Source organism: Vanessa tameamea, chromosome 29, assembly GCF_037043105.1.
Source record: "Vanessa tameamea isolate UH-Manoa-2023 chromosome 29, ilVanTame1 primary haplotype, whole genome shotgun sequence".
In the NCBI taxonomy this organism is placed as follows: domain Eukaryota; kingdom Metazoa; phylum Arthropoda; class Insecta; order Lepidoptera; family Nymphalidae; genus Vanessa; species Vanessa tameamea.
Window position 1 is genome coordinate 682556 of NC_087337.1, and position 14729 is coordinate 697284.

A 14729-nucleotide genomic window follows, 5' to 3' on the forward strand; every position below is an offset into this window, starting at 1 on the left:
AACACCATCTCTTTACGGTTTATTAAATAAAAAAACGTAAATATCTTACACATAGCTTTATTTCACGTACACATCACATCACGCAAGTCCTTATTTTGGCCGTACCCTAACTGCGACAGACTTGGGGTTCGACGGTACGACCTATTATAGAAAAAAATCTAGTTTCACTAGCGATCTAGTTCCTTCATTACATCACAAGTTGTACAATATTCTAACCATAGAGACCGCTCGTAGAGAATGCTTTCTCGGACAGTTCCGTGATCGAATCGACGACGTTACTTTGCGTGGCGACGAATCCTGAACGATTTTATAAAGGCATAAGGGGATTTTGATTGTCAGGCGTTCACCTCGTCACCACGTGTCAAGAGTACAGACGAGGTCGGTATAGGAAGCGGGCGTGAGTCGTGAGCACAACCTTGACCTGCGGAGTAACACATCAGGTACCTCTGGAGGTATGAAGGAGCGGGGGGCGAGGCTGCACTTGATTGGTCCGACAGTCAATGCTTGCCATCTATTGGACTCTCACTTACCCCCACCACTGTCCACCTGTGATAAGTTATACCGGCTATTATTCCTAACCAAACTTGACTCGAGCTACTGATGAAAGTTTTTTTCAAAAACAAAATCTTGTAACTGTCATTCAACCGACCAGGAACCTTATCAACTGCATCCACTAAATCTGATTTTGTGTTCAGAATTAATCTCATGCTCGGTGAAGGAAAACATCATGAGGATACCTGCATCCGTCTGATGATCTACCACTACATAAATGTCCACCAACCGAGGAGCTCTTAGCCCAGTAGTGGTTACATTAACAAGCTGATAATTAAACTATATTCTTATTTAACTTCTTATACAAATTGTAATGCAATGAAATAATACATAATAATCAATTAACGACATTTCCATCTCGGTCCATATTTGAAATTATATCTTTAGTATAAAGAATCAAAGCTACGATACTGCAGGTTCGAATCCCAGTAACATACATTAAAGCATTTTGTTTATAAGAAAAACTTTTACATAACTTACACGATCCAATGTTTTTTACAAAATATTATAAAATTAATTATTGTTTAATGGACATTCCCTAGCACACTGTAACAGGTACTAACACTATAAACACGGGTATCTCTCGTAACTTTTATTAGTCTATCTGTATCCACGAAACATTTATGCACAAGACCGTCCATTAGTAAACTAATAATCTGCCTTATTTTATTACTAACGGTACAAAAAACAATCCAATAAATAACAGATTTATAAATGTCGAAAAGTATATTTTTACACGCACGGTAAGTAAGGTCAGCATGAACATTTTCGAATTTTATTAATTTCTAATTGAACACATATTACTAACATTGATAATACAATCAAATTAATTTGTGCATATACTAAAATTCGTGTACTTTTTTTTTTTTTAATTGCAATACGTGCGACAGAGAAGGTAACAAAGTGAGATGACACATTTATAAATCTTTTTTTTATTAACACGGATCATACCTTACATTTATTGCATGGAGTCAACCTCACACATAACATCGCTAGACTGCCTCTATCTAAAATAATTCAGTCTGGCAACAAAATATGATAAACACATTCACATAGTCTATTCCAAACAAAAGAGGACAAAAACCAAACAAACGACAGTATCATCGGTCGAGAACTTGAATAATCAACAATATTCATTACGGATTTGCAAAAAAAAAAGCGTTTTGACGTCGACGACACTTCTGTAACTTTGAAAGTAAAATTAAAGTGGATATAAGTAGTTAAGTGTAACAGTGTCGTATTATAAATAAAGATATATTAATCATAAACTCTTAGTATTGCACAATACAGCCGAGTTATTAGCAAATCGCATGAAATACGTGAATCTAAGGTATGTTTATCTTTATTCCTTCTTCAATTGGAATAGGCTATATAATAATTCATTGTAATATGTAACTTTACATCTATATATAAAAATCAACCTTTACTTGTCTGTCTGTTCGTTCAGGAATATTTTTTTTTTAAACTTTTCCTCGTTTGAACTTGACATATGCCATCAGCTAACAATAGAAGGCGCACGAGTCGTTTCGTATAATCGTTAAATATAAATCAAAGCCTTGTCGTAGTCAGTTCGAAATCACTAAGTCTTAAGGAACTACGATTTCCTTATAACGCTAAGATATTTTATATTTTAAGACATTTTTTGTAGTGATGGGACGAATATTTGCTTCATTATCGATATTCGACTTATTAATATTACTGTTAAATATCACTGTTGCACATCTAACGCGAAGGGATAGTGCTGTTGCCGCCACAAAAAAAAAAAAAACCGATTTAATACATAGCAACCACTGTTTGAGAAATAAATGTCATTCTGAAACATACGCCCCCTTTTTTCGAAAAAAAAACGGATCACACAACACTGAGGCGTAAATCATTCATTATTCATTACTAAATACTCATTAAATTCTTAGTTTAATGGCTTTTTCATACAAACAGGATACAGATAATTTCTCGAAGGTTCCGTACAATGAAGACACGAAAGAGATTGATCAGTATGGTCGATGCAGAATATAATTTTAAAGATATTATTATTTTAAAGATTTAAATATTACAAAATGTTATTGACTTAAAATTCCTGAACAATTCCAGTATATTTGGATGTATGTGTTAACATAAGAAACCTCATTAAATCCCCAAGTAACACTAGCTACAATATTTTTTTGAATCATAATCAATATGGCAGGGCATTCTTGTGTTTTAATTTCTATATTACCAATTGCCTCAACGATGTCCTCATTTTTTATTACGAAATAATATTTATTATAAAATTATCTTAACAGTTGTAATGTCATTGACAGCAGAAATGGCCCAGTTAGAACGCGTGCAACTTAACCGATGATTTCGGGTTCAAACCCAGACAAGCACCATTTGTGTTTATAATTCATCTCGTGCTCGGCGGTGAAGGAAAACATCGTGAGGAAACCTGCATGTGTCTAATTTCAACGAAATTCTGCCACATGTAAATCCACCAACCCGCATTGGAGCACCGTGGTGGAATATGCTCTCAACCTTCTCGTCAAAGGGAGAGGAGGCCTTGGACCAGCAGTGGGAAATTTAAAGGCTGTTAATGTAAAAAAAAAATGTAATGTCATTGGTACCTAGTTTTAATACATTCAGTGAATATATCGCAATAAAACTTTAACGAATATTTATATATTTAAAACATATTCGTCCCCTCACTAATACTTAGTAATCCAATGTTCTTTATAACGGTCAAGTCTGTCACAGTTAGGTGTACCATGTGCCCAGAGGTCACTCAGAGTAACCTTAGAATCCCTCTTGGTAGGCCTTCGAATCCAGACGGGCCTGTAAGAGTTCCAGCTGTCTCCGCGCCTCGCACTGCGGGAAATTGTTTAGCTCGTAGTACTGCGGTGCAATCTTCAACAACCATTCCGCTGAAAAACATTAAACGATTATATTTATTAATGTGTATTAAGGCCGATTTCAATCGAAACTTTTTAAGTAAACTTCAAGAAGACATAAGTAGTTAACCTTAATAGTTATACAAACAAAGATATATTAATCAAAAACTGTTTGTCGTGTACAATTTGTTTATATGAATTCCTTCTTCTTCGATTGGAATAGGCAATTCAATAATATCCTAATAAATGAAACAATATTCTAATTTTATATAGAACAGAATTTTCGACAGAGTAACAGGGCCCCTGGTATATGATAGTGAATAATGATATTATAACTGGATTTTTTTAAACTGACACATTAAGACAGATGCCTAATCATCATTGCCGATATACATAAATACTGTAAGAAATAGTAACCATTCATTACATCGCAAGTGCGCCACCAATCCTCCCTTGTGCCTGAAGTCATAATGGCTCACTGACCATTTGAACTGGAACTAGTGTTGCATATCAGACAATCGATTATCTAACGATAGTTGAGTTGTAAGCAACAGTATCGATACTTTACGACAGTATCGTCACGTGACAACACTATCGATACTATTGACACGTGACAAAAGCTATGGATTTCAAGCCATAGCTTTAGAAGCTCAGCTGAATCGGAAAACATATAAAGTTGGTTCAAAATGTTTTTTTTTTATGATATCGGTAGGCGGACGAGCAAATAGGTCACCTGATGGTTAGTGGTCACCACCGCCCATAGATAATAGCGCTGTAAGAAATATTAACCATTCCTTACGTCACCAACGCGCCACCGACCTCGGGAACTAACATGTTATATCCCTTGTGTCTCTAGTTACGCTGGCTCACTCACCCTTCAAACCGGTACACGACAATACTGAATACTGCCGTTTGGCGGTGAGAATATCTGATGAGCGGGTGGTACCTACCCAGACGGGCTTGCAAGAAGCCCTACCACCAAGTTAATTGAAAAATTTTAAGTAAAACTAAAAATAAACTATATATACAGAAACGCAGAAAGCATGTACTCACGTTTGATATCTGTGACGGTCCGAATGTAATTTTTACTTGTAAGTACGAATTCATTGTAAATAACCCAGTCCGGTTTGTGGTCGAGGCACGTCGACGGATGAAGCTGGACCACCTGGTTATCCTTAACTGTTAGATAGTGTCCCGTACGTTCTAGGTGAGCGACCTGAAATTTTAATTATAATCTATACTTATGGAGCCGAGATGGCCCGGTGGTTAGAACGCGTACATCTCAACCGATGATTGCGGGTTCGAACCCAGGCAGGCACCACTCAATTTTCATGTGCCTAATTTGTATTTAGAATTCATCTCGTGCTCGGCGGTGAAGTAAACATCGTGAGGAAACCTGCATGAGTCTAATTTCAACGAAATTCTGTCACACGTGAATCCACCAAGCAGGAGGAGCTGAGGAGATGCGTGGTAGAATATGCTTCTAGCCATCTTCTCAAAGGGAGAGGAGGCCTTAGCCCAGCAATGGGAAATTTAAAGGCTGTTATTACACTAATATCATCAGGATGAAGAGTTTTTTGTTTGCTCGGTTGAATGCGGTAAAGTCGGGAACGCGTGGTTCGATTTGAAAAATTCTTTCAGTCTAAGATAGCCCACTTATCGAGGAAGGCTATAGGCAATAGAACCGAACGAAGTTGGGACGAGCAGCCGGTATAAAAAAAGTGTAATATTTTACTCAATACAATATAACTATATAACAACTGAAAAATTACACGACATACAAAAAAAAAAGAAAAACAAACAAAAGCGTGCTAAACTCAATTAAACCGCCGTTAATTATTAAATTAATATTTAATATAAATTAAACAAGTCCACGGGCGGTAGTGATCACTTTCCATCAGGTGAGCGTCCTGCTCGTTTGCCAACTATAACACAAAAAAAAACTTTTTCGGCGCGGACTGTAACAGACAGACAACGGACAGTGTTCGATTTTGGACTCGTGAGCTTAACTGAGTGAGGAGTTTAATTCAATATGTATGATTCATTTATGTCAAGATAAATTCAAAGTTAGAACTATTTTTGGTTCGTATTTCAATTGTTTTAAGTATATTATATAACAATAATAATAATATTTTATTTATTTAAGCATCAAATTCCATCAAAAACAAGATCTGAACGATATTATCGTTCAACAAAATTAAAAAATGACAAAAAAATACAACAAATACCAACATCTGATTTAGACAATAGACAGACAAATATACTTTATTGAATTAAATTTAACACCGATTTGGAACGTACCATCTACGGAAAGGAATCAGCAAGAAGATTATACAGGTTTGTGTCTATGTCTCGTCTTAATAAAACATTTTAATCAAAATGATTATATTGATACATATTATGAAACTATTTTATCTACTCTAAAAGTAAAATTCGTTTGTTCGTATACCCGCATCATAAGATTTTTTATATATACTATAAAGAACATTAAAATCATATCAAGCGTTACCTGCATAAAGAAACCGTTGACAAGTGCCTTCCTTATATTAATATAATAATCTTTGCTTGTGAATTCTGTGCTCGTCCTTTTCAAGTTAAATCTGAAAATAAAAACAAACATTGTTAATAGAAATGATTCAACACTAAATTAAGAGGCGTGGGCTTATGACTTGCGGTTCAATATCTCAACCAAGTACAATCAATCTAGCACATCAAAATCAATATCAACAAAATATTCCTCATTTAAGTACGCTCATAAGGCGGCCCCTTACATACACAATAATTTTGCACAATATTTTTAATATCCAATAATATCGAATAAGCTCTTTGAAACTAAACGTTCAATAATATTCAGCAATAAGATTGACAAATCATTCACGTCAATATTTTAAGCTCGTTCAAACTTCTGTTCAATCATTGTGCAATTTTTTTTTCAATATTATCCGTACACTGATAATAATATTATACAATCAACTATATTGTGCAATATCATTGTAGATGTATGGGCCGCCTAAAAGCACTTTTAATAGTCATGTTATATTGTTGAATTAAATCTATAGCTACCACCAGCTCAGAAAGTAAATTCTACTGAGACAAACCGGCAAGAAACTCAGTAGTTACTCTTTTAACAGTCATGTAACCCCTTCATCATCCTCGCTCCTTACATATAAGAAAACCTACAGTTACTGTACTGGAGGGTTAAATCTATTCCAATCGAATAAGGAATATATATAAACAAACACTACTAAAAGTTCTTGACTAATGTATCTTAATTAACAATACAACACTATAAATAAATAAATAAATAAATATTGGACAACATCACATACATCACTCCGATCCCAATGTAAGCAGCTAAAGCACTCGTGTTATGGAAAATCACAAGTAACGACGGCACCACAAACACCCAGACCCGAGACAACATAGAAAATTAATGAAATTTTTCTACATCGACCCGGCCGGGAATCGAACCCGGGACCTCAGAGTAGCGTACCCATGAAAACCGGTGTACACACTACTCGACCAAGGAGGTCGTCAAGTCGTCACTATTCCACTAAACTACTAATATCCACTTTAATTTTACTTCCAAAGTCAATCAACAAGTTTCATCGACATTCCAAATACCGTTTGTTCTCAAATCCATAATGATCATCGGATCATTCAAGCTCTCGACCAATGATATTGTGTCAATTTCATGACGAACATTGTTCATTTGGTATCTGTCCTCTTGTGGTATTTTTACCTCGATTGAAATAGACAAAATGTAAAAACATTTGACCTTTGCATACATCTCAACTAAGCAAAGAGCCTCTGCCCGATGGTTGCTTTGAAAATTGAAAATAACATTAGTAAACAAACTCGACTGGTCTTTTATCGAGACAATAAACATACCTGTCCATTATCCGGCTCAGCTGCTGTCTGACATTGTCACCGGATTTAAGTGATCTGTAGTTGATGAAGTTGTCATAGCACCAGTGAGGGTCTTCCATGTCTGGAAAATTGAGTGATTCGATTTAATATCGTTTTTGAGCATTTCAAAATAACAAAAACTACTTGAGAGATTCTCTTCCGTTTAACAGTAGTACCGTTGTGTTGCAGTTTAAGTACAGGCACATAATATCTTATTTCCCAAGGTCGGTGGCACATGGACTATGTAAGGAATGGTTAATATTTCTTACAGAGCCATTGTTTATAGGCAGGGGCGACCACTTACCATCAGGCAGCTCATTTGCCAGTCCGTCTACCTACCTGGCGGTGGCAGAGGGTGAGAGTGTTCCGAGTGCTTTCAGTTCAGTTGCGTTCAAGGACATTAACTGCCTCGGATCTGCTCAGTGTTTAGTAGTTATTTGAAATCCTATTATCGAAACGTTCATATTGTGTACGACACCCACGTTTGTTTTTCAGGCATATTTTAGTGAAAAAAATAAAAAAAATATTGAAATAATATCGTTTTCCGTCTCGCATTTTTAAATTTGGACCGATAATTATTGTTTAAATATTGAAAAATATCCAGTGTTTAATCGTTTTTATAAATCAGAAGAACAAAATAGATTTTAATTGATACTTTTTTTTAAAAAAATTTAGGAAGTAGTATTTTTGACTTATTTTGAAAAACTATAAAAAACGTTATAACTCAAAAACGGTTCACTTTTGCATCATGCATATGGGGTTAAAATTATCGCAAATAGTCACCCCTATCACTTCCTAACGGGAATACGTCGAATTACCAATAACCCTGTATATTGTGACAACAAAGTTAGTTCCGGGCACTCACTCTGCTTGAAAGCGTGATACACGTTGAGTAGAGTGAGGTGGTCGCCGTCGATGTGGGCGAAGCGCATCTTGGCCTCGTCGGCCGCCTTGCGAGCTTCGTTCGGTCGGACGAAACATTGTGGAACTGGAAATATCATTAATTACGCGAATTGTTAATAAAGAAAATTATATTATATAAACGTAATTTATACCTTATAGTAAGTATTTTATCGAGAATAATAATTTCAAACAGTGATTTTTTTTCTTAGAAATTGATCATTAATTCCGATTACCCCCTATATACGGACATACATACAGTTATACATAGTTATCTTTACTCGAAAATAATTTATTCCTGAATTATTCCTCAAAAAAAGTTCTAATAAAATATTCATCTTAGAGTAATCCATTCACAACATTAGTTATATATAACAATAATTATCTCTGGATCGTCTGATGAAAGCTTATATAAGATGAATTTAAAAATACTACAAATAAAATCCTTATCATACCACTCACCACCAGTGGTTAGACCACTCTAAAAATAAAACGTTGTTGAAGTTATAACTTCTCAAGGGGGGGGGGGGGGGGGGGGGGGTTGGGGGTAAACCGCTTCGTTACGCAACGCGTTACGGCGCCAGCCTGTCTGGCTTCCCTTTACCTTACGCATACGACTATAAGGAATCACTTCCGTCCGGCGTCCCGAGACGCACGTCTCTCGATACCTCAAAAATGATTTCCCAAAAGATGGTGGTCCAAAAATAATTATAAGTACTTTATTTTCAAATTATCGAATGTTAGGTGGTATGCCTCCTATGACCTGAACATCGACTGTTTATTTTTTATCAATACTATTATTTATTGGACATAAGGTAAAACTATTAATAAAATAAAGTTAAAAAAAAACTGCAGACTCACCGGAAAGCATGGCAGTGATAGATAAAATCTCATTTGAACAGTTATGGTTGCAGCTGGCTATCAGCATCTTGGCGAGCTGTGGGTCGAGCGGGAACTCCGCCATGACGGCACCGAGGTCGGTCAGGTTACCGTCGTCGTCTGAAATTGAAAAACATATCAAGTTAATGCAAGATAAAGCATTTGCACAAACTCAAATTCCTTTAAAAAGGAAATCAATATAATCAATCGAACACTACCACCAGTTCGGATAAGAAAATACCCTGACCTGAGAACCGGCGTAAGGAACTCAACGGGTCGTTTTTCTTTTTGGTCGATTTTATTATTTACAAATATTCAATATGAAAATGAGCGATCATTTAATTTCCAAGGCGTGCTATCAATCATTGTAAACCTTTCGCTCACAATAACTCTTTAACAATTTTTTTGAAATTCGTCAACAGAGGCATTTTGAACGCTTTCTGGGATCCTTTTGTGAAAACGATTTCCATCAGCATCATAGTCATCAAAACCCTGACGCTTCCGTATCGAACAAAGGAATTTGAGTTTATGGACAAACTATTACAAAAGTATAGAAATAGGTTCCGTTGAATATGTATCCACCGATACACAATTGTAGCGGAATGTGCTCCAAACCTTTCCCTAACCTTTAAGGGTAGGAACGGGCTGTAATATTACGTAAGGGTAGACGTAGAGTAAGGAATGAGTACATAAGAGGAAGTTTGAAAGTGGCACCGGTAACCGAGAAGCTATCCGGAAACCGGCTGTCTTGGTATGGGCATGTTATGCGGAGGAATGAGGACCGTGTTGTGAGAAAGGTTTTGAAAATGGATGTGGATGGATATAGAGGTAGGGGACGACCCAAGAAACGATGGATGGATTGTGTGAAAGACGATATGGTTAGAAAGAATGTTACTAGTGAGATGACGTCCGACAGAGAAGTATGGAAGAAGAAGACATGCTGCGCCGACCCCGAGTAGAGTTGGGATAAGGGCAGGAGGATGATGAGGATGATGATGGTAGACGTAGCTCACCGAGCGCTGCCAGGTAGTTGAGGAGCTCCAGTGCCCTCATCAGGGTCTCGGGCGCGGGCGGGTCCATGAAGTCAAAGTGCACGAGGTCGTCGATACCCAGCTTTTTCAACTGCAAAACTACAGATCCTAAGTTTGATCTGCAAAACGTAATGCGGTGGGCATTAGGTAGGAATTTACCACCATTATATAATATAAGTTATATGTCAGTTCTTTGATTAACGCCTGAATGATTTTTTTTTTTTTAATTTTGTCTTTTTAATCTACGTAGACTTGTTCGTTCGTGACTATGTTGTATCTTTATGTTATTTAGTGTTCGGTTATTACATGTGGTGCATCTTTTTATATTCAAGTCTATGGGAGTTTCAGTGAACACTTACGATCAGACAGCTGATACACCCATTCCCAAATTTTTAAAGATAGATGAATCGGATACTTGTCGAGTTCAGAGTAGTAATTCGTGCTACCCGAGGCAGGTAAATGATTAAGAAACTCCGGGTTGCTTATGAGATTTTTTCGTCAGATAAAAAATCAGATATAATTTAATTATCGTGACCAGGGGGTTTAAACCCACACGTCTTCGGAATTCGAATCCTTTTAATCTTGCAAGATCAGACCGATGCAGACATTATAACACATTTACATATGCATAACCAAACTTCGGTTGTGTTAAATTTTCTATCGTGCCTTAAAGGAACGTAAGCGAATAAGACAAATAAACCCTTGGCCGGCGTCACCTCAGAATCTCGGGGTACGTGTTGTCCTGCATCTCGTGCTTGTAGGCCTTCTCGGTGTAGAGGCGGAAGCACTTCCCGGGGCGCGTGCGGCCCGCGCGGCCGGCGCGCTGCTGCGCCGACGCCTTGCTGATGGGCGACACCAGCAGCGACTCCACGCGGATGCGCGGGTTGTACACCTTCTGCTTCGAGAAGCCCGTGTCGATCACGAACACCACGCCGTCTATCGTCAGCGACGTCTCCGCTATGTTCGTCGACACGACCACCTTCCGTCCTATGGCTCCGTTCGCTCGGTTCGGGGGGGCCTGCTCGAATATCCTCTGCTGCAGGTTCGGCGGCAGCGTCGAGTACAGCGGTATACATTTGAGTTCGCCGACTTCCGGCCCCAGGTTGTCGATTTCCCGTTTGATCCGCTTGCAGGCGTCTTCGATCTCCTCCTGCCCGGTGAGGAACAGCAGGATGTCCCCAGCTATCTCCTCGCATACGTGGATCTGTATTACGGTCCGTATCGCCGCCTCCAAGTAGTCCCTCTCCGGTTGGGGTGTGTAAAATATTTCGACGGGATGAGTCCTACCGGGAACGTTCATCAGGGGGGCATTGTCGAAGTACTGCTGGAACTTCCCGGCATCCAATGTCGCCGACATGATGACCAGCTTCAAGTCTGTCCTTTGCTTTATCACCTCTTTGAGCACCCCCATGAGGATATCCGTGGCCAGTGTCCTCTCGTGGGCCTCGTCGAGGAGTATCACTCTGTACTGTTCCAACATCGGATCAGACATCGCTTCACGCAACAACATACCATCCGTCATGTATTTGAGGACGGTCTGGGGCCCGGAGCAGTCTTCGAAACGAATGCTGTAACCGACCTGCTGACCGAGCGGCACGTCCATCTCCTCCGCGACTCTCTGAGCGACCGACATGGCGGCCACCCGCCTGGGCTGGGTGCACGCGACGCCGTGGGACTTCCCCGCCGTGTTGGCCGCGAATTCCACGCACCATTGGGGTATTTGAGTCGTCTTACCGGATCCCGTTTCGCCGACTAGCACGACACACTGGTGCGTGTTCAAAAGTCGCATGAAGTCGTTTTTGTATTCCCAAACCGGGAGGCCGAGACGACGTCGCAGGAGTTCGTGGTAACGTGGAGTATGTGGTGAGCCTGAGGAATAACGAACATAGTATAAGCTCGGGTGTTAAAAGCGAAATACCACGCACTGATTAATCACGAAATCTCAGAAACTACAACACATACAAACTTGAAAATTGGGAGGTAGCCTTATAGAGAGTAGACATCCACTAAGAACGGATTTTACGAAACTACACCCCTAAGGGATAAAGCCGGGGTGGGAAGTTTGTATTTTATAAATTTCTGCGGGGTAAAGCCGCAGGTTCAGCTAGTTATCTATGTATATTTAGGGTTACGTCTTTTAACTAACTATTTTTAAATGTTGTATATATTTTTTTGTGCTAATGTAGATACCTAGATATCTAAACTATTGAGGAGAATCTTCAAAAAGAAACTTTGTAGAAACAACTATTAAAGTTAGACTCCATACTCATCATATCTATATTGTTATTATAAATGCAAAAGCAACTCTGTATGTCGCTCTTTCACAGCCGAATCACCGAGCCCAATTTGATAAAATTTAGTATGAAGCGAGCTCTCTGAACTCCAAGAAAAGACATAGGCTACTTTTTTTTAAGACTAACACTTAACGACAAAACGTTAGCAAAGCCGCAGGCGACAACTAGTTACTATATATAAGTATAAAATATTAAATATATATATAGTCTAGACACAGAATGCTAACGGTGACTTTGTGAACTTAAACAATAAAAAAAATTAAAAGCATTTTCCATTAGTTCATATTCATATAAGTTATTTCACATATCATTAATTATATAAACGGATAAACATCATACCTGAATATTGGTTTATACCAGGAGTACTAGTAGTGGTCAGAGGGAGAACAGTTCCTAGTGTTGCAACCGAGTCTGACGTCTCTCCGCTGACACCAGATTTTGCTGCGGCCGCTGCTTTCTCTTCTCTGAAAATCAAAACCATCCACGATTTATTGTAGTTGATTAACAAAAACAATAAACATAATTTCATTCAATTCTAATGTGGATATAAGTAGTTAAATGTAACAGTGGTGTATTATAAATAAAGATATATTAATTAAGAACTGTTTGCAGTTTATTTATTTATGCTTTATCGCACCAAAACTTTATACAACATAATATAACTAAGGATTTACATTTAAAAGTTGCACGAATGCAACAGGATTTTACAACAGGAAATTATATACTACTATGTTAAAGTCATACTACATTTTATGTATAAACTGATTATGAATACAAACAATGCATTATTACTAATACAGAATTTGTTCATAACTACGTCTGATGTAAAACAACAAAATATTCAGTTAATGTTTAATAATAAAGGACTGTAAAGACTAGAGTATTTTTAGTAAGTACTTCAGATTCAAAGATCCAAGTGGAATCTCATTTATCAACTCTTACAGGAAGACTTGACTCACATGAGCTGGTCTAATATATTTTAGTTAGACGTGAGGCATTAACCCATTGAAAAGTTAACTGCATCAAATCTCGATATTATTCTCATCAAAATTGTATTATAGTACAAGCTGTCCATCCCGGCATCGTAGAGATAAGTTCATAAAAATTAACAATGCCCATGACCATTTTGAAGTTGAAATTTCTTCAAAAATTCTTTCTTAATGAACATCATGTTATGAATTGTGTAACTATGATAGATTTCAAGTCTGTGTATACGTATCAATTGTCATAACGATTTACCGAGTCAGAAGTAGCCATGCTGCAGTGCCATCCAATGAAATAAATGTGCAAACTAAGTCAATATAATTCTTCCACAAAATTGATACTAATTTAAAAAACCATTCAGATATCAAGAGGTTTCTTGTGAGTGGATAGATTATGTCCTAGTTTCTGGATGGTCATGGATTGCAGTATATTGGCATTGAATATTTCTTACTCGGTAAATGGGAGGCAAGTTTCTCTGTTTGCCGTACTACATTATACTAAGAAATCTTATTTCAGCTGTACGCAATGGCTCCGATTGCTTTGGTGGCTCAGAAACGAGAACAAAGTTTGAAAAAGCTATTATAAGCATGTAATTACATGGTAAAATTATGTGGATAAAATGAGAAATATTTTATCGTTTTATATTAGTAACATAAATAAATTGAATACCGATAAATGCGCGTATGTATTTAATTGTTTGAAATAAATAACAGACTATAGAGTTAGTTGAAAATATTGTAGTTATTTTCGTAATGATACTTAATATTATTTACGTGTGTATTAAGAACTATAAATAGTAAAAAATACTTTTTTTATCTACACGAGAAGCACGTTGTAAAATGTAAATAATATGTTTAATTGCAAAGTAACTAAATAACTAAGTAACATCTGTCGGTTATGAATTTAATATAAAGATCGTTATATTAATTATTATAAATGAGTTAATAATAATCTAGCGTTGTTATAACCGAAATGCTAACACAAAGGAGAATTAATATTATAGCTGACTAAATAAATTATGCACGTCTGTGTTTTTCATAAAACTTTAATAAAACAGCATACCTCTTTTTCTTTATAAACGGATCCATCACTTCAATCCTTCGTTTGGACATATTTAAATTAACACTAATATAAGAAAAATAAGATACAGTATGAAGTAAATTCTTAAATTTTTCAATAAAACGAGGCAGCTTCAGCAAATAAAATGGCGACTGCGCGGTACACAAAACAGATAACGCAATTCAAATAGTTGCAAAAATAATAATAAAAAAAGTTGTATCTATCATTTCAAAAATTGGCTAAAAAGTAAGTTTTTT

The 14729-nt window shown here is 37.1% G+C and overlaps 2 protein-coding genes across 2 annotated transcripts in view; one reads left to right on the forward strand and one right to left on the reverse strand.

Annotated features, from left to right (window-relative positions):
- The window catches only part of LOC113400639 (grpE protein homolog, mitochondrial), a 275541-nt gene that overhangs the window by 6072 nt on the left and 254740 nt on the right, over positions 1 to 14729 (forward strand). The gene's annotated exons all lie outside the window — the stretch shown is intronic.
- On the reverse strand, positions 333 to 14642 carry LOC113400634 (putative pre-mRNA-splicing factor ATP-dependent RNA helicase PRP1). Its single transcript, XM_026640274.2, has 10 exons — positions 14476 to 14642; positions 12769 to 12893; positions 10852 to 12004; positions 10118 to 10254; positions 9087 to 9224; positions 8191 to 8313; positions 7308 to 7407; positions 5926 to 6016; positions 4470 to 4632; positions 333 to 3449 (listed from the first exon to the last, which is right to left on the reverse strand). The coding sequence occupies exons 1-10, from the start codon at positions 14523 to 14525 to the stop codon at positions 3322 to 3324; spliced, it is 2208 nt and encodes a 735-aa protein (XP_026496059.1). The 5' UTR covers positions 14526 to 14642; the 3' UTR covers positions 333 to 3321.

What these genes read in the sequence shown, in the direction of transcription:
- LOC113400634 (XM_026640274.2), bottom strand. Translation starts at nt 14,525, where the DNA reads ATGTCCAAACGAAGGATTGAAGTGATGGATCCGTTTATAAAGAAAAAG. An exon ending in CCGTTTATAAAGAAAAAGAG is followed by an intron (nt 12,894 to 14,475) that starts GTATGCTGTTTT and finishes TTTGATTTTCAG; the next exon opens with AGAAGAGAAAGCAGCGGCCG. An exon ending in TATCACTGCCATGCTTTCCG is followed by an intron (nt 8,314 to 9,086) that starts GTGAGTCTGCAG and finishes TGATATTTCCAG; the next exon opens with TTCCACAATGTTTCGTCCGA.